The 25,617-nt window shown below is 50.8% G+C and overlaps 4 protein-coding genes across 4 annotated transcripts; 1 reads left to right on the top strand and 3 right to left on the bottom strand.

Annotated features, from left to right (window-relative positions):
- Positions 1-792: 792 nt before the first annotated feature.
- Positions 793-5,503, top strand: HOO65_040266 (DNA-directed RNA polymerase III subunit RPC1; the record flags this gene model as incomplete). Its single annotated transcript, XM_071002479.1, has 4 exons — positions 793-878; positions 954-1,065; positions 1,131-1,280; positions 1,367-5,503. The coding sequence occupies 4 exons, from the start codon at positions 793-795 to the stop codon at positions 5,501-5,503; spliced, it is 4,485 nt and encodes a 1,494-aa protein (XP_070859109.1).
- Positions 5,504-6,404: 901 nt separating this feature from the next.
- HOO65_040265 (MIT (microtubule interacting and transport) domain protein) lies at positions 6,405-13,412 on the bottom strand (the record flags this gene model as incomplete). The annotated part of the gene is made up of 5 exons (XM_071002447.1): positions 6,405-9,512; positions 9,621-11,221; positions 11,505-12,909; positions 12,962-13,055; positions 13,096-13,412. The coding sequence occupies 5 exons, from the start codon at positions 13,410-13,412 to the stop codon at positions 6,405-6,407; spliced, it is 6,525 nt and encodes a 2,174-aa protein (XP_070859108.1).
- A 1,709-nt stretch (positions 13,413-15,121) lies between these two features.
- Positions 15,122-18,958, bottom strand: HOO65_040264 (uncharacterized protein; the record flags this gene model as incomplete). Its single annotated transcript, XM_071000619.1, has 1 exon — positions 15,122-18,958. The coding sequence occupies one exon, from the start codon at positions 18,956-18,958 to the stop codon at positions 15,122-15,124; it is 3,837 nt and encodes a 1,278-aa protein (XP_070859107.1).
- A 5,071-nt stretch (positions 18,959-24,029) lies between these two features.
- HOO65_040263 (Embryonic stem cell-specific 5-hydroxymethylcytosine-binding protein) lies at positions 24,030-25,276 on the bottom strand (the record flags this gene model as incomplete). The annotated part of the gene is made up of 2 exons (XM_071002860.1): positions 24,030-25,193; positions 25,250-25,276. 2 exons carry the CDS (start codon positions 25,274-25,276, stop codon positions 24,030-24,032), a joined length of 1,191 nt encoding a protein of 396 aa, XP_070859106.1.
- Positions 25,277-25,617: the final 341 nt, after the last annotated feature.

Raw genomic sequence — 25,617 nt, 5'->3', positions numbered from 1 at the left:
TGCTAGGCTTAGAAAGCTTAAACCAGTGGGCCCAGTGCCTTTCAGCACATGCACAGTAGCTTGGCTGCCTTTTAGCAAGAAGAAGCCTCTAGAATAGGCACTAGAATACTGGCCTGTTGCTGAAGGCTTGTTCTGAGTCCTAATGGACAGTGCACACACTGTTTTCAGCCACAGGACAGACGGCTAGGCTAGTCTTGTCTTGTCAATGGAAGGCTCCCCGCTGTGGCGCCGCTCTGCTCTCTCTTACTTTGCAGCTCCCACCCCTGCAAGGTGACCTAATGACGCCGACCCAAGTGCTGAGCCAAGCGGCCAAACTTATGGAGGAAGAAAAAAAATACCAGAATTAATTTTTTTTTTCCGTCGCGATTTTTGTACTCGAGAAAAAGATCACCAACACTTTTCGAGACGTCAACTTTTTGCTCTTCTTTCGTTCTCGACCATCAAATTCCCTTCATCGCCGCGAGGACGCACCGTTGCTGCTTTTTCAGAAGCGCCCAGCTCCATCTTCGATTTTGTATTGTGCAATTCCCTTGCTGGGTCATTTCATTATAATTTCAACTCTTGAATCCCCCCGCCACTGCCATTCAATTCAAGTCATCCCGCCATGCAAATTTTGTAGCAGCGCAAAGTTTCATCGCACTCCAATTAGTACCTGCTGCTTCCATCGCCTGCTTGCCGTCTCGACCTTAGCTGCCTCCCTACCAGAGCTTTTAACGGACCTTGCCCTGCTACGATAATCGCCTAATCGCTTGTCTACTACCTACCCGCCTATCCATCTACCTCTCCCTCACCATGGAGCACATTGCAGGCAGTCCCGTCAAGCAGCAGCTTGTCGACAAGCTGCCTAAGCGCTTCAAGGCTATGAAGTTCGGCGTTCAGTATGTTCGGGCTTTCCTTCGGCTTCGTCATGTATAGTCCTGCTAACGCATTGGCTCTCTTTCTCCCCCTCCCAGGTCCCAACAGGACATCTTCAACCAATCAGTCCTAGAAGTATCAGATCGCATGCTGTACGACATTGAGAAAAACCGGACGCCGTATTTACACGGCCCTCTAGATCCCCGGCTAGTGCGTATTCTCATTGTTTGATAGCTGTCAGGCCACCTGCTAACCTACTATTTCTCCTACTACAGGGAACATCAAGCAAGATGAGCAAATGCTCTACATGTAACGAGCTTCTTCAGACCTGCATGGGTCATTTTGGCCGCGTAAAGCTGCCTCTGCCCTGCTTCCACATCGGCTATCTAGGCTTTATCATTACGATTCTGCAGAATATCTGCAAGGTTTGTGGCTACCCCCGATAAATTTGAACTTGGCGTAGCAGGTGCGATGTCGATGTGGAAGGCTTACATCTTATTATTTTCTTTAGACATGTGCCCACGTGATGCTTACGGAAAAAGAGCGCCAGTCGTTTCTAAAAGATCTGCGTCGCAAAGACCTTGACAACCTTCGTCGAACACAATATGCGAAGAAGATCAATGAGCAATGTCGAAAAGCCAAGACCTGCCCCAAATGCAACGCTATCAACGGCACTATTCGCAAGGTCGGCGTGCTGAAGCTGATCCACGACAAGTTTACTACTTTCAACAAATCGACCGCCGCGAAAAAGGTTCCTCCTGAGGAGAAGAAGATCTTTGACCGTTCCTTTGAGGAGGCCCGGAAGCAAAACCCTGAGCTAGACAAGCACTTGAAAAAGGCCATGGAAGACCTGAACCCTCTGCGCGTGCTCAACCTTTTCAAGCTCATCAGCCCGACCGATTGTGAGTTGCTTGGTCTGAACCCCGTCGAGGGTCGCCCTGAGATGTTCATCTGGCAGTCGGTGCCTGCACCTCCCGTGTGTATCAGACCTTCAGTTGCGCAGGACAATGCTAGTAACGAAGATGATATCACCACCAAGCTGTCTGAGATTGTCTGGATCTCGGGAATGATCCGCAGTGCATTGCAGCGGGGCACCCCCATTTCCACGATTATGGAGCAGTGGGAGTATCTGCAGCTACAAATTGCCATGTACGTCAACTCCGACGTGCCGGGTCTTCAGCAGCCTGGTTTTGGCAAAAGCGTACGTGGCTTCTGTCAACGTCTCAAGGGTAAACAGGGTCGCTTCCGAGGTAACCTGTCGGGTAAGCGTGTGGACTTTTCTGGGCGAACCGTCATTTCTCCAGATCCTAATCTGGGGATTGACCAGGTGGCGGTGCCTATCCTAGTAGCAAAGAACCTCACCTACCCAGAGACCGTCAACCGGCAGAACATCGAAAAGCTGCGACAGTGTGTGCGAAACGGTCCTCAAGTCCACCCTGGTGCGCAGCAGATTCTCATTAAAGATGAGACAGGCTTTTACAAGCAGAGTCTCAAGTTTGGTGACCGCAACAAAACGGCTGAGCAACTCCGCTTTGGCGATGTTGTTGAGCGCCATCTTGAAGATGGTGATATTGTCCTATTCAACCGCCAGCCATCTCTTCACAAGCTCAGTATCATGAGCCATCTGGCCAAGATCCGGCCGTGGAGAACATTCCGCCTCAATGAGTGTGTGTGTGGTCCTTACAATGCCGATTTTGACGGCGACGAAATGAACCTCCACGTACCGCAGACTGAGGAAGCCCGTGCCGAGGCTATCACGCTCATGGGCGTCAAGAACAATTTAGCTACTCCTAAGAACGGAGAACCTATCATTGCCGCTACCCAGGATTTCATCACGGCTGCTTACGTTTTTAGTAGCAAGGACCGTTTCTATGATCGTCGTTCATTCACCCAGCTGTGTCTGCACATGATCGACAGTCAGACGCATCTCGAGCTGCCACCGCCGGCTATTCTTAAGCCTGAAGCCCTCTGGACTGGAAAGCAGCTATTCAACATGCTGATGCGCCCTAACAAACAGAGCAATGTATTAGTCAACCTAGATGCCAAGTGCAGAGACTATTCACCGCAGAGTAACAAGGCTCCAGACATGGACCCGAACGATGGTTGGCTGGTCATTCGCAACTCTGAAGTTATGTGTGGCCGTATGGACAAGTCGACTGTCGGTGACGGCAAGAAGGACTCGGTTTTCTACGTCATCCTCAGAGATTTCGGCCCAGATGCTGCTGTGATAGCCATGAACCGACTGGCTAAGCTGGCGGCAAGGGCTCTGGGCAACCGTGGGTTCTCTATTGGAATTGGTGATGTATACCCATCGCAGCCCCTGACTTTGCACAAGAACACGCTCGTAGACGATGCATACAAGCGTTGCGACGAGCTTATTGAGACTTTCAAGGCTGGCAAGCTGGAAAAGGCCCCTGGCTGTAACTTGGAGCAAACGCTCGAAACCCTGATTGGAGGCATTCTCAGTAAAGTCCGTGAGCAGGCCGGCGCTTACTGTATCAAGACTCTTAGTCGCAACAATGCACCCCTCATCATGGCTAAGTCTGGTTCCAAGGGTTCCAACATTAACGTGGCCCAAATGGTAGCTGTTGTCGGTCAGCAGATTATTGCCAATGCTCGTGTTCCTGATGGTTTCCAAGACCGTTCGCTGCCACACTTCCACAAGAATGCCCGGCAGCCACCCTCTAAGGGTTTCGTACGCAATAGTTTCTACACCGGCCTGGTGCCAACCGAGTTCATTTTCCACGCCATGGCTGGCCGTGAAGGTCTAGTCGATACCGCTGTCAAGACAGCCGAGACTGGCTACATGTCTCGTCGTCTCATGAAGTCGCTAGAAGATCTGTCAACTCAATACGATGATACTGTGCGCACATCAGGCGGTGGTATCGTGCAGTTCCAGTTTGGTGCTGACAAGCTGGATCCTGTGGATATGGAGGGCTCTGCCGTGCCTGTGAACTTTAAACGCACTTTTACCCATGCCGAGAGCTTAACATGGAACAACGATGACCCCATGCTGCTACCTCATGAGGTGCGGCAGATCCGTGATGATATGCTCAACCCTGAGCGTAAGAAATACCCTCGCATCGGCTTGCTAGGCGACAAGCTCGGCTACGAAGACCAAAGCGACTATGCTATTGACGAGCACGACGGTGCACGCAACTTCCTGAAAACAATTGACGCGTACATCGAGGGCCGTGCTAAGAGCATCGAAAAGGTCATGGTAGATGCAGGGCTAGATCCTGCTTTGACACGCAAGGAAATCGAACGGCTAGGATCGTCGATCGCCACCCAACTCGGCCATGTCGAACGCGTTAGCAAGATATCGCGCACTACATTGGCGCGCTTCATCCGCCTTTGCCTTGAGAAGTTCAAGAAGGCACACGTCGAGCCTGGTCATGCTGTTGGTGCCGTGGGTGCGCAGTCTATTGGTGAGCCTGGTACACAGATGACTCTGAAGACTTTCCATTTTGCTGGTGTTGCTGGTATGAGTATCACGCAGGGTGTTCCTCGTATCAAGGAAATCATCAATGCGTCCAATAACATCAGTACGCCTGTCATTGCCTGCCCACTGGAAAATGACCGACAGATCGAGGTAGCGCGCGTAGTCAAGGCCCGCATTGAAAAGACGTTTGTGTCCGATATTATCAGCTATCTCGAAGATGAGTGGAGACCTGAATGTGCCAAGGTTGTGTTGCAGGTTGACATGGACGCTCTAGCTGACATGAATCTGGGCATCAGCACGGGTGATATTGCGCGTGCCATCTTCAAATATCGCAAGCTTAAGCTGTCTAAGGGTGATATTTACGAGCCACACCCAGGCCGGCTTGAGATTTTCGTGCGTGTAGAGGATGGGAAGCCCCGCAAGGTGGCCAAAACTACGCGTGCCCAGCAAATGGATGACCAGGGTGACTTGTACCTGCGGGCCAGCTACCTGAGACGCACGCTTCCGTTTGTGCCTGTAAGTGGATATCCGGATGCGGTGCGAGCCATCATCCAGACTAGCGACGAGAGCCTCAACAAGGTGATTGTCGAAGGCTACGGTATGCGTAGCTGCATGACAACCGAGGGTGTTATTGGCACACAGGTCACATCCAACAACATCATGGAGGTCAAGGATGTGCTAGGAATTGAGGCGGCCCGCGCTACAATTGCTAGCGAAATCGGTGAAGTCATGAAGGACATGAACATCGATCCGCGACACATGGATCTACTAGCCGACGTCATGACATACAAGGGCGAAGTACTGGGCATTACGCGTTTCGGTCTGGCTAAGATGCGCGATTCAGTGCTGCAGCTGGCGTCGTTCGAAAAGACACCTGACCATCTATTCTCGGCTGCCGCCGGTATGAAGACCGACACTATCGAGGGTGTGTCCGAGTGCATTATCATGGGCCAGACCATGTCCATTGGAACCGGCGCTTTCCAGATGGTCCGCCGCCTAGGCATCTCACAAAACGACGTGGTACCCAAGCCTACGGTCTTTGAGGATATATGGAGCGAGGCGACAAAGGCAAAGAAGGCGTTACCGAAGCAGCAGCGGTACAACGGCGTCAACGGCGTCAACGGCGTCGGTGGTGTGGCTGGAATCAATGGATTTGCACACATGAATGGCCATAGCCATGGGGGCGATGTCGTCATGGTTGGCTAGACCATGGAAGTTAGGGGGAACAAATTTCTTGACACTGGGATTTTTCTAGCATTTTGTACAATATCAAGCGATTACATTTTACATGTATATACATACATCTTACAATCATAGCAACTGATTCATTTGAGTGCCACCACACCCAATTACATATACATATACATGCAGTTTATCCTGAAATAACTCATTGATGAAAAGTTGTAAGTAGTTTCCTTATTAGAGTGAAATAGGCCTAAGGCTTGTTCGTGGTGGTAACTACTATATCCAGTTACACATGGGACAAAAAGAGAGAGAGGCACGAGAATAGAAAAGAGCACATGGAGGGTTCGAATGAAGATGAAAGGTAAATAAGCCGAAATGAGGAAATAAATGATGGACAAACATTGGACAGTGAGGTTGGTTGAGTGGGTTGGTGATAACCGATCAATATGAAAAATAAAAATGAAAAAAGCCGGTTTGGGGGGGGGGTATCGTTTCATTACCGTAGAAGAAGAAACATTCAGTTGAAATTTGGATGAGGAGAGGGAGGAGAGAGAGAGAGAATAGGATAGATAAAAGACAGGAAAGGAAAAGAAAAGAAAAGAAGGGTATCCAAGAAGAGAGAATGTAAAGAAAAGAAAAGAAAAACAACCACGACGACGACGACAACGACGACAACGAAAAGATCAGGAGCAAAAATGATGGCGGAAGGAGAGCAAGAGAAATAAAGCAGATACTAGAAAAACGTTGTAGTCGCGAGAACATCAGATGAAGAACAGCAGCGATGAAATGAATGTCGGCTGTTCAAGTAAAAAAAGCAACATGTGTACGGCATTTGCTTGACTTTCTGCTCCTTTCTAGCCGTTTGCTGTCTTTTTGCTCTCTAGTCTTCCTGCCTTCCGTCCCTTGCCCTCCGTTCCTCTACTCAAGCCGTCGCCCACTCGGTCCCACGCTTGATGAACTTATCTAGTAGATGAGCTAGGTCCGCCATGACGAAGCGGACAATATAAAACGCAAAGAACTCTGCAGCGTGGCGTGTGCACAGCTCAAGGCCAACCTGGGTCTTGTCCGCGTGCTTGAGTCCGGGGTCTTCGACTTGGCGAGCGATCTGGTCAACAGTCTGGGCGGCATCAAACAGGCGGGCCAATGTCTCCATATATGCAGCATTGGGACCACCAAACTGCACGTTCCGTACGTCACGACGCGGCGGTTTAGCCATGGGGTTCATAGTCATAGGCAGCATCTCAGCAGCGGGCGGCGTATCGCGCTTAGACATGCCTCCAGAACCGCCAGTCCCACTCCCATAGGCCGTGAAGCTATCATTATTGCGCGTATTGGCAGAAACGCTTCCCCCAGAAGTGTATTGGCTGGTGAGCCCAGCCTGAGATGTCTTGCTACGCAGACGACGCCAGGAAAATGACGAGCCAGACTTGCCAGATACAGAGGTTGAACGTGGCACGGCCGAGTTTTGATCTGCCTCAGTGCTGGCAGAGGATTCGCGGAAAAGGATTCCAGGTGTTTGCACGCCAACTTCGCCGCCCAGTTTACGTGCCAATTGTGGTGTCAACTGGTCCAGCACAATTTCAAGAGACTGCATTTCCTCAAGCACCAGGTCCGCATCATTAGTGTCAACACGGCTAAGCCGCTCCAGTGCAACAATCAGCATATCGCAAGCAGCAATCTTGTCGTCCAGATTCTTGAGCTTGACACCTTTGACCTTCCAGGCATCGCGTGGGACAAACAGCTTATTACTGACAAATCCGCCACAGGGGTGGCAAAGTGTCTGGTACAGGCAGCGCATCAGCCAGAATGGTCGGAGCATGAAGTCGTTTGGACAAGGCTCTAACGGCACGGGAGTTTTTGGATCAATCGAGACATGGCCAGGGCGTGGTGAAATGGGCATGGCACCACTCGCTGAATGGCTGTTGATATGATTCAGTCCAATATCCGCAAAGTAGACAGCCTCGGCCGAGTCATTCTTCACATAGTCATTGAAGGCTCCCGAATGCGGTGGCGGCACAGTAGGATAGTGGCCGTTTCTTGCCATATAAGAGTTTCCAGGGGTGCTAGGTGACAGGTCGTGCATATCATCAATATTCGAGACCGACATGTTGCGCGTACGGGCACTGCGGAGACTTGTAGAAGAGTAGTTTTTGCGCAGTACACGGCTAGAAATAGGGGATACAGAGCGTGCATTATCAGGCATGTCATCAAACTCGTTCAAGCCCATGGGAGGTGTAGAGTGCACGTTCAGGTTGGCATTATTGCTAGTTGGAATTGGAGGAGCCAAAGTTGGCGGGTGCTTCGGGACAATTCCCGCAGCATTACCCGTAGCCTCTAAAGCAGACTCTTCTTCTGCATCATAAATTTGCAAGGGATTCTGCTGAGATAGGTCCTCGGTTGTTGCTGCATCAGCCTCAATGTGGTTTATACTTGGCGTAGGAACTTCGGTAATCTGAACATTAGCATCGAATGGGCGTTTTGCCGGCGCCACTGTCGTCGTCTCGATGCTTAACTGTTTCGGGTTCTGACCAGACAAGCGGCGGTTGCGTACGGTCTGTGAAGCGGAGCTCGGTGCGCGGGACCGTGTCCGAGTAGAAGGGAGATCGGGAAGAACCATGTCTGGTGGAGGCGCAACAGGCTCGGATTGCACGAGAGGAGACGATATCACCGGACCTTGACCTGGGCCAGTACTAGGGCTAGAACCTTGGGATTGTGCCTCAGATGGCGAACTTCCCAGGAAGGTTGCCGAGGTGGGAGCAGAAGTGCCTGTGCTAAACCAAGTACGAGCGGCAAAAGCCTCAGGTTGGTGCTGACCGAAGGGGTCCTCCTGCTCTTGGCCTTGGACGCGAATGTGCGTCTCGTGGTCGTTGGTAGTCTCGAAGTCATCAGTCTTGTAGCCCATGGACATTTCCTCTAGCATCTGCTCTTCATCGTCACTAGAGTTGGCATCATCAAAGAAGTCACCGCCTGAAATAGAAGGTGTCTCAAGAGGCAAGTCCTGGCTATAGGGCTGGTTATTATGGATGGATTGATGAGGGTGGTATTGACGGCTTTGGCTTTGTATCTCCTGGTATCGGCGATCCTCATCAAGCAGCTCACGCTCACGTTCACGTATTTGGCGGTCCTGCTCTAGCCTCGAAGCCTCCATCTTGGTCTGCCGCACACGCTCTTTAGCTTGCTCAACCTTGCGCATGGCTTGCACTACGGGATCATCTCCTTGAGCGGCTGATTGTTGTCGTCTATGTGCAATGGGTGTCAGAGGTTCGTACGGATCGTCATAGGCAGCTTCTACAGCAGCATCCAAAGCCGCATCAAACTCAAAATCGGCGCTACGGGCAATGGGGGGACGCATTTGCAGGCTTTGTCTGCTGGGTTGGTGCATAGACGAAGCCCGAGAATGCAGAGACGACACTGTAGACTCGCCAGAGCCGGCATGGTCCAGCCACGAGTCCTGGCTCATGGCACGGGCATGCAGGCTATTTCCTGACAGCCGTGCGCTCAGTCTGCTAGTGTCTTGGAGGGACTGGCTTTGGCCGTAGCTGTAGTCATAGCTGGGGCTTTGACCCTGGCTATTCGGTAATCGGTAGGGCGAGAGGGGGCGGGGCAAATACTGCTCATCCTCGGGACGGTGCAGAAAACTTTTGTCTATGGGCCGCCATTCATTAGCGCCCACGGGCGAGGTGGAGAAGGCGGAATTCAGCTGGCCGGGGCGGTGTGGCCTTTCGGGTATGGGCAGCATCACGGGAGTCTGGCCGGGAGATCTTGAAAAGTTCGACCCAACGCCAGAGACAAAGTGGGAGGCCGATGATGGAGTAGAAATAGAGGTAGAGGTAGCATGGGTGACAGTTGTTCGGGGTGACATCATTTCATCGGGGTCATCCCCATCATCGTCAAACTGGAGAGAAGAAGTCATGGGCGGCATAAAATCGGCACTATCGCGTTCGGGCCGAGCAGGAAGTTCTTTTTCGTCGTCGTATTCAAGCTGGTCCATGCCATCAAGCTCTTCGATACGTGAAGTGTAGCGATCACGCTATATACCGGGAGACAAAGGGAGGAGAGGGCGGGTGTTAGCAGCAGCGGCATGAGCATGGGGGAGGAAAACTAGAGCAAAGATAGCAAGCTCTCCAACAGCACTTACAATTTCTTCCAGACGACGACGCACATCATCGACGCCTACCCGAAGAATTACCTGGTTTAGAAGCTCGCTGGCCTCAATGTAGGCTCTTCTAGCGCCCTCAAAATTTTGTACATTGTCAAGTTCGACGGCGGTATTTGCCTTTTGCAGGGCCCGTGATAGCATCTCCTTTTGCGAGAGCTTGCGAGAGCGCGTTGACGAGTGCTGTGAGCCATCGCCGGCACTGGTTCTGGAACGTGCTGAGGCTCGAGTAGCAGAGGAAGGGGTGACAGCAGACGAGGAGGAAGTTGCATAGTTATCTGAGCCACGGGCAGCGTGAGTACTAGTGGCAGCGGCGGCGGCCGAAGGGGTGGCAGAAGCGGTGGCAGAAACGCCAACACCGCCCTGGAAGCGATCGTAAGATGCAGACATTAGGATGGCAGTATCGGGGGTGGGCGTCATGCCAGAGGAGTTGGACTCGTGATGATCGAGGGGCAGCGGATGGACGGCAGCGTGAGTGTTGATTCGCAGGTTGTGATGGGCAGTATGGTTGTAGTAGTCATAGCCATGACCATTGTACATGGCGGTGCGCAAGAGACTAGGGTTAGAGCGATCGAGGCTCTCGTGAGTAGACGGCGCTCCCGATGAGGACGATGAAAGCGACGACGATAGGGAGGAGGATGGCGGCGATGGCGATGACAACGAGGGGTTTTCGATGGTAGCAGTAGTGGCACGGGCGAGGGATTGAGACAGAGATTCGGGGAGAGGAATATTCAGGGGCCCGAAAGCAGACAACGTGAGAGTCTGGGGATGGGAATGGGAATGGACAGGCGGAGGATTGGCAGTTGTGGCGCTGGCAGTGTTGGCGACAGTGGAAATATAGCCTGCAGTAATAGGGGCTTTGGATGCTGGTACGGCTGAGGCTGGTGCTGATTTCAGCGCTGAGTAATGCGAGAATACCGCTGATGTTTTCGTCGTTGCTTTTGCCGTTACTAAAGCTGAAGCTGAGGGCAAAGCTGAAGCTGCCGACAAGGAAGAAGAAATCGACGAGGTCGAAGCAGCCGAGGAATGAGACGCAAACGCAGGCGTAAAAGGGGACACTGACTCCTCCTTGATCTCCTTGTTCTGGTGCTTTTGCTGGTTCTTGTGGTCGCTCGAAGGGTAATTCTCGGATATAGTGTTTGTTTTGGCAATGGTGTGAGAAGCCAGATTTACTGCTCCTATTCCTATTCCTGCTCCTGCTCCTGCTCCTGCTGCACTGCTGCTAATTAACGACGACGATGACTCCGAGGCTGCAGCCGTTGATGGCAGCGATGATGAGAGAAACGAATCGCCAGACGATGATATTGAAAGCGACGATGATGAGACAAATGCCGGCAATGGGGGCAATTTTGGCGGTGGAGTGCCGATGCTGGGGAGAGGGGCGATAAAATTTGGAGGGGCTGACAAAGGAGGAGACGCTACTGTAGCGGTGGTTCTGCCGCTGTTACTAGCACTGTTACTGCCACCGTTACTAATGCTTGTGCTGACAGTGCTGACGCTAGCGGTGCTAACAGTGCTAACGGTGCTGTGGTTAGTAGCTGTGCTAGTGGACGATGAGCTGCGGAAACGGTTGCGATGTGCCACTATAGCAGCGGTAGTAGCAGAAGCAGCAGTAATGGCAGCAGTGGGGGGGGGCTATGGCCCTGGCTTTAGCTTTGGCTTTGGCTTTGGCCTTGGCTTTAGCTTTATCTTTATCTTTGGCAGGGGGCGCTACAGGGGTCGATGCAGGGTCTTTGGCAGGGGTTGGCAATGGCGCTGTGACCCCTTCTATAGAGCCCGCTATACCCCCTACTATAGGCCCAGTTACAGTGCTTGTTGAACTGGTATTGGTCGTGCCTGACGATATTGACCAACGGTGATGCACACTCGTTAAAACTGAAGACACTGGTGCCTGGACCTGAGCAAAAGCCGCTGAGAGCCTACGATGCAAAGAGCCGTGGCTTTGGTTGTGGTGGTAGTGATGGTAGTGGTGGTAGTGGTGGGTGTGATTCTGCTGGGTCTGCTGCTGCTGTTGTTGTTGTTGTTTTTGTTGTTGCTCTTTTTCTTCTTGCTGCTGCTGCTGCTGCTGCTGCTGCTGCGGACTATTATTATTATTATTATTGCTATTATCAAAAGCAGCCGAAAATGGCAATTCTGCAGCAGATGGGAGTCCTGGCGGCGAGTGTTTTGGTAGAGGAGGCGGAGGTGTAGGAGAGTCTGGGGACAAGGGCTGGACGTTTAGGGTTAAGGGTAAGGGTGGTGATAAAGAAGCAGAGAAAGAGGACGAGGAAGACACCAGAGGGAGAGAGGGGGGAGGAGGAGGGGGAAGTAGAGGAGGAAGCATGGGAAGAGCAGCAGGAGATTGCGCGCTGGCTGTAACTGGGAGTGTAGCAGGGGCAGAAGGGGGACCAGGAATAGAGCTAGCAGTGGTAGCGACAGATGTTGCGGCGCTGCTATTGCCGACAGCGACGTCAACCGCCTCAGTGGAAATAGAGCTGGTGGAAGCACCACCACCACCACTACTGTTGCCTGAGGCATTCTGTATAGACGAAGTAAGTGAGGAAAATGACAGCAGTAGCTTGCGGCCACTACTGCCCCCTGAAAGATGTGACGGCGGTGGTGGCAACAGCGATGATTTACGGGCAGGAGGAGGAGACGACTGCAATAGAGACGGAACAAGAGCGGGAGCAGATGAACTGGATGAGCTGGTGGTACTGGCGGTGCTAGCGCCTGCACCGACACTAGAACCAGAGCCAGCAACAGCAACGATAGGAGGCTTAGTGGCTGTAGCAAGAGCAGTGTTGGTAGCAGTAGAATTGGAATCGCCATCGCCCACACGCTGCTGCATCAGTTTTTGCGCCTGCGGCTTTGGTTGCTCTTTCTGCCGATGCTTCTGCTGCTGGTAGCCAGGGGCCCTAATCTGGGATTGCGACTGAGACCGGGACAGGCCCTGTTGGGACAGGGCTAGGCCTGTTTGGCTCGTTTGGCTCGGGATCTGAGCGACATTCCGACCATCTTGGAGCGATGGGCGACGACAGGGGGGTTGCTGGTACACCTGATTCTGTGGCTTCTTTGGAAGTTCTGGGGCGGTGCCAGAACCAGAAGTCTCTGGGACCAGGAACTGTGACTGTAGGTTTGAAGACGCCTTGAGTGTAGGCGGCGCCCCAGAAGTCGACGACGAAAGGGCAACAGACGAAGGCGATCGGAACAATGACCGCAGTGGTGACGGCGAAGGCGACCGCAGAAATGAGCGAGCCCGAGATAGCGTGTTGTGAGGTTTAAGCTGTGGCGACTGCAACTGTGTTTTTGCCTGCGCCTGTGTCTGCGTTAATGGAGGTGAGGACGGCCTTAACGGCAATGGCGGGGGTGGCCGTGATCGCAGTCGCGATCGTGATTGTGATTGTGAGCGTGGACGCGAACGTGGGCTTAGGGGCTCTGCTACAGGGTCTTGCAGCGGTGGTGGTGGGGGTAGAGGCACTAATGGGGGCGCTGAAGGGGGAGGCCACGGGGGGGAGAAGTCCGCGGAATGATGGAGTAGGTGTTGGAAGTGGCGGGAGGACCGCCTGTATTTTTTGCGGCCGTGGAGGCAGCCGAGACACTAGGCCTAGGACTGGACTTGTGTCCTGCTGAAACGCTGCCAGTTGTAGCATGCTGGGCTCCTGTAGCCGCCGGGGCTGCAGCAGATGTAGCGCCTAGGCCACTGCTAGGGCCGCTGTGAGGACCACTGCGACCACTGGAGCTGGGGCCACTCCCAAACCCAATACTAGACCCTCGATGGACGGCTTCGATTCCCATAGAGCCAAAAGAAGGGTGAGACCTGTGTTATGGGACGGATGGACGAGAATAGAAATCCTGCTGTGCTTGTGCTGTGTATACTTGTGTCTATGTATATGCGTGCAAATGTGCGTATGTCGTATATGTGTAATGCGAGGCGTCGTCCAACAGGAAGAGAGACACCGAGACACAGTAAGCCAGCCAGGTCAGCAAGCCAGCAGCTAACGGCTAGCTAGCAAAAAGGAGCGAAACCAGGCAACAGAGAAGATTGCCGGCGTTGATCCAGGATTTCCGAGCATTCAGTCAAGTTTGGGAAGACTTGCAAGTTCCAGCCCGTCTTGCTAGTTTGTCTGGTGAGGCTCGATATAAAAAAACAAGAACGCGCAGCTATCAATGGAAAACAACCAAAAAAAGAAAAGAGAAACGATATGAGGAAGAGAAGGAAAAAAAAATAAAGAAGAGAGAAAGAAACGTCGAGAAACATTCAGGCAACAATAGTAGGAGAAAAAAAGAAAAAAAGAGCTGCGCCGCTGTCTTGTGATTTCTCTCGCAACCCCGAACAAAGCCCCAAAGAAAAACTCACAGACTTTCTACGAGTTGAGGGGCCCGCCGGCTCACAGACACTAAGAGGTCAAACTAGAGGAGGGCAGCGATGATGAAGCTTTACCAGTGGCTCCGTAAAGGGAGCACAACGTACGTGAAGATAGCGCGGTTACGGATAATGCAATGTCTACAACGCTCACAGCACTTACGACGCCTATTAACACGGCTAGCATTACCACGGCTCAGCGTGCAGGAAACCACCATCCATCCATCATCTCAGGCAGCACGGGAAGATATCACCAGAGAGCCATCAACGAGGCCAGGAAGCTCAAATAAACTTGTGGTCTGTCCAGCCTCTACTTGTGCTTGTGTTGTTGGTTCACACGGCAGAGCACGACATGGCTCGTGGTTTGACTCTGTTTCAGGACAAAGATCGGCCTTTTTCATGGGGGTGTGTTGGTTTTGTGGTAAGTTTGTGGTCCAAGCCCCAGCCAAACAAGGCGAGCAGCCAAGCCCAAAGGGGGTCCATCGTTCTTTTTTTCTGGAACTCGAGAAACGTGAAACAACGGGAATAGAAGTAACCAGCAAAAAGAAGAAGACTGAGGAAGCAAGAATCCAGGGGGGGGCCTGACATTCTGGCTTGACCTGCTCTTCCTTGTTTCGTCCTTCACAGTCCTCTATAACGTGAATATCTCTTCTCCTGGTAGGTCGCCAACTAGAGCACGGCTATCAGCAACATCGCATAACACGGCCCTATCCTGCTTGCTTTGTTCCTGCCGGTTCCTCTCTCCCTTCGAGTCTGCAGAGGTCTCTTTCTTGTCCTCCGTAGCACACTTGAAGACAAATAAATGTCCAGCCTCCAAATAACGAATCCGTGTTTCCTGTTCCCTTATATTCTGTGTACGTAGCTAAGGGTTGCCAAACCCTCTACCAAATGTTTGCTTTCTGAGCTTCGACGTAACACTAGTACCACTGTAACTGACGTTGTGATGTTAAATATGCGACCTATGAAATTGTAAATGTTATGTATGGCTGTATAGGAAGAAGAAATAAGGAAAAAAAGCAAAAAGCCTTTCCCAAAAATAGAAACAAAGAAGAGAAAAACAGCAAGTAAAACAAACATGAAAAAAAAAACCATAAAATCATAAGCAACTCTCACCCTCTCGCTTCCCTGTCGCCCGGCCAGTCTATCGCTGATAGCGTGACTGGTGTTGGCTTCGTCCCGGGAAATATCCATTGTCTCTGTACTCCTCCGCCGCCATATTCATGTTCAAATTACCTCCCATCGGCAAAGACCCCATCCCATCAAATACCCCTAATGTCTCGTAGTATGGGCCCGGCCCGCTGTTCATGTTCATGCCAAGCCCCATCCCATTGCCTATGCCAGGCATACCGGGCATATTAACTCCGGGTGATGGCATGTACTCGTCTTCATGCATATAGAGGGCAGGCCCTTGAGGTGTCAACGCCGGCTGGCCCGATCGCCCAAAAGCTGCTTGTGGAGATAAAACCGGTCCAGGGGGAATGGTCATGTTGCGAGATATGCTTTGGCGACGAGGGGCCGCGCGGGCATGGTCGTAGCGTTCGTCAAAACCGCTTGCCGACCGACGGTTCGAGGGAACTGTGGGCGTATATTGCCCACCTGAGTCTCTCATAGAACCTTCACGGCTACCATTGCCAGCAGAGCTAACCCCACCACTGCTGCCCTGGGGCAGAGGACAAGAGCTGTTCCATGAGGTGCCAGCGGTCAAGGGTGTACGGGGACTGAAACCATTGCTTGAGCCGTCGTTCGTTCCTGTCCACGGCGACTCGCTCCCTTGCATAAACGCATTATTGTTACCGGAGCCTTCTAACCACTCGTTATAGAGCATGTAGCAGCCATTTTCACACATTGTGCGGTTAAAAATGCGCAAATCCTTTTCAAGCTCACTCCCTTCGTGGCTGGAGAGGAGATGCTTCTTGGATAAGTAATTTTGGATTATGTCTTCTCCATGCCGAGAAAACCATTCTTTAAACATCTTGAGATCGCGAAGAATATCGCCATCAATGTACGGCGAAGAGGGCATCTCACTGCTTGGGAAGATCACCTGGTATACTGCCATATACTTCTGAAAGTCGCTTCCCCGACCTTCATCGACAATATTGTAAATGCGATGGCGGACCTGGGGCTTTAGGCCACTGTGACGACGTTCAGATCGTGCAGGGCAAGGCGGATCCTCCTTCGAATGGTTGTCACGAGCTAAATGGCTGGCGAATGTCTTCATGCAGCGCGGGCATGAAATGGTGTTCCGATGGCACCACTTGAGATGCTTCTCCACGTCATGCATGTCGTTGAGCACAAACCCTCCACAGCCAGCAAATTGGGGTGGGTTGTACTTGGTAAAGGGGCACGCGAAAGCTGGATCAATAGAAGGCATGCTGCGGCGGCGGGTGCTTGCTGATTGTCCACCTGAAAATCCTTCCTCAGCCTCGTGTTGAATCTCTTCAACGCGGAAGCTGCCGCGAGCCCGGCGACTCGACGATCCTTCAAAGCGCCCACCAAGTGGGGATCTTACGGGACCCCCATTGTACCACGCATAGAACTGCTGTAGAAGTAAACCGCTGAGCTTTTCCCGTGTCTTGAGAAACCTATGATCTTCAGTGATCATTTCCATGTCCTCCGGGAATTCAGTACTAGACTCTGCATCTTGATTGTCACTATGTCCATCTAGTTCTGTTGCAGCTGGGTTTATACCAAATTCATCATATCCGTCAGAAACTTCAGGAGTATCTTCATGGACAGTTGGGACAGTTGGGACAGTTGGAGGGCGTGTTGTATGCATAGATGATAGCGGGGGTCTGGTGTGTCGATCGGAGCCTCTGCGGGCCGAGGGCCTTGTAGCAGAACCTTCATCATGCATAGAAGGACGACGTAGACGGGTATAATTGAATTCAGAGTCACTTTCCTCGGGGATGGCCGAGTTGGATCTCTGTTGCGACGATGTTCCTGGGCGTACTCCATTGTACGAAGGACGACGGCGCTTGTCGCTGTTATTGAGGCCGCTGCTCTGCGATTGGGACAGAGGTGGCGATGGAGCCTCTATGTTGTGACTGCTAGAGTTGGAAACCGTACGTGTAGGCGCATGGGGGCGGCGAGAGGAAAAGCCTTCCTGTGGTGGTGATGGGACTTCGGGGGCAATAGGAAGAGAAGGTCTACCCGAAGACTCTCGAGAGCGATCAGCAACGCTTTGCCGGCGAAAGTGTGGCTTAGGCGGGGTAGATGAATGCTGGGAATGAGAGGGTCGATGTCTCGAGCTTCTATGAGGCGATGGATGAACTTGCTCACTATGATCTCCGTTGGCGTATCCATCATCAGAATCACTTTCCATAGCAACCCCATTTCCAGGAGACTGGCTCATGTACGAATTTCCAGACCCAGCATGGGGGTTCCAGGAGCGGTCACGTTCACGGTTGTTCTCATAGGACCCTGAGCCTGAGGAGCGACGTGGAAAGAACTCATTAGAAGGCCGAGAACCACGTGAGAAAGATCCACGATGATCAGATCCTATGGAGCCTGAGGGTTCGTACTCAACCCAGTCTCCAGTGGACAGACGAGACCGACGTCGACGTTCGGATGTGGGTGTTGCCCCCGGGGGTACGGCCACGGGCCGGGTCATGGATTCCATACACGAAGGGCGGATATAGCCTTCAGACGTAGACGTAGGCCGACGAGAAGAAGACTTGCCATTAGACCGGTTAGATGTCTTTCGAGAATGACCTTTGTTTCTCAGTATAGCCTCCGAGTCTGAGGCATCTCCATGCGTATCTGACTCAGCAGTATCATTGTTAGTGCCAAGATTGCTCGCAGGTGGCGAGGGTACTTTGGGCTTAGGGCCAGTTTCGATATCACTACCAAAGTTCATTGGCTCATGAACAGACCGACTGTTCTTACGTGTGCTCCTATGGCGGGGTTTCTTGTAGCTATCTTTACTTTGGGCTTCTTTTTCTTTAGCAGTGGCGGCCTCAATTCCGGCTTCTAATCGGTCAGGATCAACGGAAACAAGCTGCTTATTTTCGTTATCTGGCTGACTTTCTGTGTCGGTAGGTTGTGTATCCTGGCTATAATCATTGCCATTTTCTTGATTTCCGGCATTGGTCTTGTGGCCAGCAGCATCTTCTTTGGCCTGCTCATCCTCATTGCCAGCCGTCAACAAAGGCCGATCCTTGCTCTCGTCACCACTCAAGTTGGACTTTTCACCATCACTCTCAGAACTGATCTCGGGGTTAATGTTTAGCTGGTCAAGCTTAGTGTCAGCATCGCCGATAGAAACTACGCTTTGATCATCATCATCTTCACTAGATTCGATGCCGGCGTTTTCCTCCTCATGTCTTGAACCATGTCTCCGTCGGCGTTGGGAGTGTCTTTCGTGTCTGGACGGGGACGGATATCTTGCAGATGGTACGTGATCTGAATTTGCTGTGGTAGATGCATGTTTTGCTGAGGTTGACTTGCGACGATGGCTGCTGCTTGGTTCTGACTCGCCTTTAGCACGGCTAGACGAGGATTTGGTTCGATTCTTCTTAGACGATGAACTTGGGCCAGGGTTTGAAGAAGACCCCGAAAGACCGGATAGAGTTCCAGGGGTCCGGTGCATAGATTTAGAGCCGGCTCGAACATGTGATGGCGGGTTTGGATAAAGAGGGTCGGTGGAGCTTGAGGTAGCGGTCATTTTGGTACGGGAAGTACTCGACGTGGTCCGTTTCCGATGGTGTGATGGGGGGTGGTGGTGGCCATGGGACTTCCAAGACCGGTTAGGATCGCTTTCTCGGTGACTACGATAGCCAACATCGCGATGTCCTAAGTCGGTAGCCGAATCAGTATCAGAGTCAATGGCAGAATTATTGCCGTTGTCAAGGTCATCCTTCAGGTAGTCCACCCGGAACCGATGGGGCTTTGTGTTCATGGAGGCTGAAGTTGATTTCCGACCGCCGCTAGCTCGCCTTCGATGCTGCTCTTCATGTTCTTCAGGGCTTCGTGAGCTCATGATTCTAGCTAGTTCAGTTTCAGGGTAGGGATGAGGATCATGGACTGTTTAAGAAGAGGTGAAGGGCAAAAGACAGCGAAGAAATAAGAAAAATAGGACAAAGAATTGGGGGAGGGAGGGAAGGGGAGAAAACCGAGAAAGAAGGGCAGAATGAGTAGAAGCAAGCATAGAAAGGAAGAGGGTAGATGTTTGAGTAGATAGTTGAAGAAATGAAGCAGAGAGGAAAGAAACCCCAAGTGACTGCAAGCAATTATGGTTGGTCACCCACAAATAAGTGGAAACACGATGAAGACAGGAAGAACAGGATAAGCAGCAGCGAGGAAACAATCGATAAAATGAGTGGATAAATCAATCAATAAATCAAGAGAAAAAAGTGCGAAAATGATGAAAATGATGGAAATTATCAGCGACTGGGACCAAAATTAATTGGGCCAGTCAGCGGTCCGATGTTGAGGGACAGCTTGTTGGGTGGCACTTCCAGCAAGGCAAAGCAGCCGTAGATGCAGAAGCGATGCAGGTAAATGAATAAGTATAGAGACACCAAGATATCAAGGTTGGGGTTGGAGGGGTGGCGAGCTAATAAAGGGAGATATATGCTTAGTTTAGGTAGAAGAAGAAAGGGAGAACAAAGAGGGGGATTAGAATGCAGACAAGAGGGGATATAAGGATGAACGACGAAGTAGGAAAGTGGGCGGATAGGTGGCAGGTAGTTATGTGGACAAAAAATACTTACAAGTGACGATTTAGGAAGGATGGGTGGGATGGATGGGAGGGAAGGAGAGGGAAAGCAATTGCTGTTTATGTATTGATCATTATTATTATGTGTACATACATTAGAGCGGGATATACAAGTACAAGATACAAGCTACACGCTCATGTCCATGTTCATGCCTGGTTCGGACGGGAAAAGAGTTACCTTGCCGCTTGTCTTTTCTTTGCAGGTCCACCAGGGCTGGCCAAAGCAAAGCTTAGCAGGGAAGCTGCTCTCGCCTTGAAAGAGTAGTAGCCTGATTGACTTGTACTCACTGTAGCAGCCTCCTTATCTTTACCTAAGCTGCAAGCAAACACAGCCCAAGACGGGCTAGTGCAGTGAAAAAAAGACCCTGAGTCAGCTAGTCTGGTGACAGGCGAGGCTACAAAGAATAGAGTTGAGCCACTACGACAAAGGCTCAATTGTGCCCGCCCGCATTGTACGGGCGTGGTCTCATGTGCCCATGTCTAGCCTAGCTGTTAGAGAAGTAAAACATGTAAACAAACGGGGAGTGGGGGGATATGGAAAACCGTATATAGAAACACGAGTACATACATATGTACATACTTATGTACCTCAAATCCAATGCTGGATCATGGATGAGATGGGAAACGGAAAGAGGAAGAGGAAGGCAGAGAGGGGGAGGATGGAAGAGAGGGGAGACACAGAAAGAGGGGGTGTTGATGCAACAAAAAGGGCTTTCCTTGCTCTCCTTCTGTAATTGGTGGTTCTTTCCTTATGTGCGCTCCGTGATTGACTCAAACCAGAAAAGAGCTCAATTGCTACATCAAACCAAGAAATAGCTCGCGTGGTTGAAATAAAGTCACGACGTAGAACAAACAAGCAAGAGGGGAAGCAACAGAGAAATCGACAAAACGACTGGGCTAAACTGATAGGCTTGTCTTTGATTGGCCAATGGGATAAGCTGAAGTTCTCGCCTTCGACAAACAAAGTGGGGGCAGGTATACAAGCTCAAGGGTCTTTTGTAAACTCACCAACCCTTAACCCTAAACTAATTGCCTCAGTTTTGGGCTGCTGTATTGGGGAAAATATACTTTCCTGGGTACGGTTGGGACATCGTATCCTACCAAGAAGGACAGTGGCTTAAAACCTCACTACTTCCTGTGTGTTTATCTCTGGAATACTTTTGGATACCTATTTGGGTGTGTATGCTATAGCAAGGGGTATAGCGCATCGTGGGGTCTGTCGAAGCGTGTAGGCTAGTGTCTACCTAACTAAGCTTAGTACTTTTTACTTGTGTCTTAAGCTTGTCGTCAAGTGACATGACTTGTGAGCTAGTTAGTAAGTAGTATAAGCCTAGGCAAGCCTTAATCCTCGTGATTGAATGAGATGGCACAAACTAAGGGGGTAGCTGTAGACCGTTTTGCAGCTAGAGGCCTGGCTTCTGATGTTCTATGGTGTGGTATAAGGTAGCTTGCTCTCTTGTCTCTACTCCTGCTTCCCACCCTATACTGATCTTATTTCGAGGGCCCCACTTGAGATTGTTATCCTGCATTCCTGCACTCGACCTATGTACGTACGGGATAACGTACATTATATATGCACGGATGCACTGTAAGTACATAAAATGCAACTTGCCTGCTCCATTGCTGTCGCAAGACCCCACTTTTGGCCGGACTCATCACCAGGTTTCTAGGGTTTTTCTGTTTTTTTTTTTTTTTTTTTTTTTCAAGCTCCTTCCATACCCTAGAAGAGCGGCAGGCTATTCATCACATTTTCCTTTGTCAAGTGTTTGTGTCCATGCTCAAGGCGCCCTTGAGCGTCAAGCAGCTATCTGTGTGTAAAAAAAAAAAAAAGAGGCTTGCTATGTGTTCTTGCTAGCCCAAACAGCTAAGCCTTAGGCGGCTACGGCCTAAGAGAGAGGAGTCAGCAGACATACAAAACAGACATACAGAACAGACATACAGAACAGACATCTGTAAGATGCGGGAATAGATACAGGAATGGATTGCAGGCGGAAAGCCTATGCCGCCAAATCTCATACAGTACCCCACTTCTTTTGAGGACTACGGTCAAGTCCAGACCAGCCATTCCATGTACGCTCCTTCTTGTTTTGTCGCCCTCTTTCCCCGCTTCTTGTCTCTATTTTTCCCTGAGAGCTTTCCCCTTCTCATTGCTTTCTGTCCTAGTTTTTTCTCTTATTTTTTATTTTCCCTCTGATTAGCCACAATCCTCCAGCAAAACTTGTCTACCCCGCCCCGGGTGTTTTGGTTTTGATCGAGCGCCACAGTTGAAGGCCTGATTCGAACGCCCCACGATAGATGGCTTTTAGGATCCCGATATTCATTTGATTCGCCGGCTTCCATGTTAAGACCGTCGCAGGACCACGCAGGCCACGCAGGCCACGCAGACTACGTCTGATTATAGGGGGCTAGCACGGGGGGACTTTCAAGTGTGATGCTACATTGCCTGTACATTGCCTGTACATTGCCTGTACATTGCCTGTACATTATACGCTGAGCTTTGATCTGATTGTGGGGCTGCCTTCTGTCTTGCACCATTAGAAACGAAAACGCGTTCCTTACTGACAATTATGGCGGAGCTAAGGAGGGGGGGGGCTCTAGACACAAGAGGGGCTACATGGTTGTTGTTTCGCTCATCAGCTTCAACGTGGGATGCCTCGCTTCCCTGCCGTGGCCGCCGCACCAATGGCTTCATTTCTATCTTGGCCCTGGTCTCGCCGTTAAGAGCACGGGCGAGATGTGGTGAGGGGTTCTCGGCGTTGTTCCTGGCTCTATGGGGGTAAGTAAGCCAAGCCCTGTTATGACGAAACTAAAAGGGATGGATATCAGTGAGAAGGCTCCACTGCAACACAGACGCTGCTTCTAGATCTTGTTTTTGGTCCCTGTACAGTACGGCCCAACAGCTGCACTTATGTCAAAGTCCTCGACTCGGCTTCTTATTCGCTCGCTGCCAAGTCGGGTGAGCAATAAGAACACTGGGCCGATTGGGGGAAGTAGACCTATCTCCAGATCTCAGCCCCTGCCTGAGCCCCAGCCTCAGCCTCACATGAGCAGCGTTATTTAGCTTGTGCTTTTTCCTCTCATATATTTGTTCCCAATTGGCAGGCTTAACGCCACATGGTTACAGCCTCACGTGGTGCCCGACAAATCCGAGTACTTGCTGCTTCTAGGGGAAATCAATATGCTTGGATTGAAGTGGGTTTTGGCATCTATTTGGGTCAGGCAGAATTGCGAACCTGACCGATCCCTGTGTACCCATGTACCCGTATACCCGTACCCGTACCCGTGTACCTTCGTACCTGTATACCCGTGTACCTGTATATATCCATGCCCCATTCGTGTATGTACATAAGTCTAGGTACACACTCAAAAGGTATTTGCACTACTGCTTCATTTGTAGTTCTGCTTAATCGTGTACAAGGCGTCCTTGCATGTCTGCCCATATGGTGGACTTGCTGGCAAACCTCCGGCTTATCGAAGCCACTGACACAGACATTACCGAGCCAGCTTCATTCTTGTATTGTTGTATTAACCATCAGCCGTCATGTATCTCAGCCTAAGGCTAGCTATATATCTCCAAAACGTACACGCAGTCACGATCCTGAGGGCCTTTGCCCGTGAGCAAAATACAGCCTGCATAGGCCTGGGTTGCAATGCCGTTCTTGCTTCTCTGACTTCTAGTAGCCTTGTTAGTTGTTAGTGGTGTTGGCGCTGCTAGCTGTCTTCCAACGAATTGTGTGCTGGCGTTGCGTGCGTCTATTGGATAGGTCAAAAGTGCATAAACAGGCTCTCTAAAATAGGCACCAAAATATTTGGGTGGGGGACTAGCTGAAGACCAGTAAAGCCACACACAGTTGGCACTTATGGGTTCTATTGGCTAGTGCAGCCTCTTATCGTTCCCACGTCTTGGCCATTGTCTTTTGCCTTCTTTGTGTGTCTCTTGGGTGGTAGTGAGGCTGCCTTCTCCTTCTAGATGTCTTCTACCAGACGGCTCACGTAATCCTAGCAATACCAAGAAATACCGCAACATAAGTGATACGCATGGTACTATGGCTTTGCTCTAAATCCTTCTTTTGATGTAGTTTACTTCCGGCAATGCAGTCTTCCACTATGGGAGACTGCATTGACGACCACGAAGGACCAGGTGTAGCAAGGGAAGATTGAGTGTGAAGAGACGAGTCAGTAGGGGGATCAAGCATCCTGTATACATACATACATGCATCCAAGCTGGCCGCCATGTCGTCTCCTGATCCTTGCTGATACGTAGGTATATTGCCACTGCAGCAGCCCTGTATTTACTTACACAAAACAGCCTTGAATTGCTGGTCGCCCCTGCTCATGACTTTCCGAAGAAACTGGTGATTTTTGCATGGCCTTTGTTGGCACCCGCTTTGCTTAGACCCGTTTGCTTTTCCCTAAGCTTGCTGCTTTGTGTAGCACTAACAGTTTGCTGATTTGAGCTTGAATGTTGAATTGAAGTTTTGCATTTCTTTGAAGGAGGTAAAGGGGATCTTGGTGGTTCATTGGGAGCAAAGCGTTTATGAGAAACAGTATTAGCAGTCTTGGTAGAATCCATTGGAGGACCCGGATCTTGAGATGGCTCTGTCTTGGCCGCTTTGAGACTGGATTCCTCAGTGGATAGCTTACTTGTCGTTGTTGGAGACCCCTCCTTCTTCATGCTTGATACCTGGAAGAAATTGGCAATATTGCTTTTGTTCTCCCAGCTATTCACTGGCACCACGAACATTGGGGAGTCTTTTCCAACCTTGCCTACCTCACGGGTTACTGGGTATACCTCAAGTTTGCCATTAAAAGGACGTAGGATGTTTTGTAGATCATCTTCCCAGACTGTCTTAGAAAGATCTAGCCACATCTGTAGCGCATCCGAACCTGGGTCTAGAATCACGGGCATTCGATCATGCAGGAAACGAAGCTGCGGATTGCTATTTGTTGTGACAATGGTGTACGTGTATAGCTCCTCGCGGCTGTGGGGTAAGGGCGAGCCAACAGCCTCATAACGTGTACAGTCCCATAAGCCAGCCATGCAAAGCAGCTTACCGTCTTTTCGCTTGACATAATGGGGTACTTTATCTGTCCCTCTGTTCAGCCACTCAAAGAAGCCCTGTGCGATGACGATGCAGCGCTTGTGTGTCTTTATCGACGTCCACATTCCGGATGACCCCGCCAGCGAATCAGAGCGGCAGTTAATTGTCCGCATGGTGAACTTGTAGTCTGGTGGATGCTTCGTCCACGATGGGATAAGTCCCCACTTCATCGTTTGGAGCTTGTAATGTTGGCGCGTTTTTAGCTCAGGGGCAGTGCCGTTGTCATCCGAGGACTCTTGTCGTACAAAGTGTGCACTATTAGCACGGCATACAAGGCCCTGATTTGTAGGAGCAAAATTATGTGTTGTATTAGGCGCATCGGGGCTGTTGTCTTCAGGCGCCTCATTAATGACCATGTTCTCTTCTTGTAGCTGTCGCCTGACCTGGGAAGGGCGCTGTTGACAAGGCGTTAGTGAGCGTTACTCGTGAGGGCGGAGGGACGGAGACTAACTAGAGCTTGTGCATATCGTCCACACATTTTGGGCGTATATTATATTGAGGCTGTTTGTTTATTTGTTTTTTTTTTGGAAGGTAATCATGAACATGGACTGGACTGGTTCATTCATCGTGGACCGTTGTCGAAAGAATGTCCAGTCGTCTTACCGAGTCTTACCGAAAATGACTAATCCACACAGTGCTATGTTTTAATTGGCTTAGTTTCGGTATGCTCGGTCAATAACGACGTTGCACAGACGAAATTTCGCAGAACTTCAAAAATTGATACTTGTTGTTGGTATTGCCTTGGTACCTCGCCATACAGCTTTGTTTTTCTGCAGCACAGCAAAATATTGCACACCGGGCTTTGCAGCTCTACTTCAT

Source organism: Ceratocystis lukuohia (genome assembly GCF_044167205.1).
Source record: "Ceratocystis lukuohia strain C4212 chromosome Unknown Supercontig4_pilon, whole genome shotgun sequence".
Taxonomy (NCBI): domain Eukaryota; kingdom Fungi; phylum Ascomycota; class Sordariomycetes; order Microascales; family Ceratocystidaceae; genus Ceratocystis; species Ceratocystis lukuohia.
This window is presented reverse-complemented; position numbering and strand designations above follow the sequence as displayed.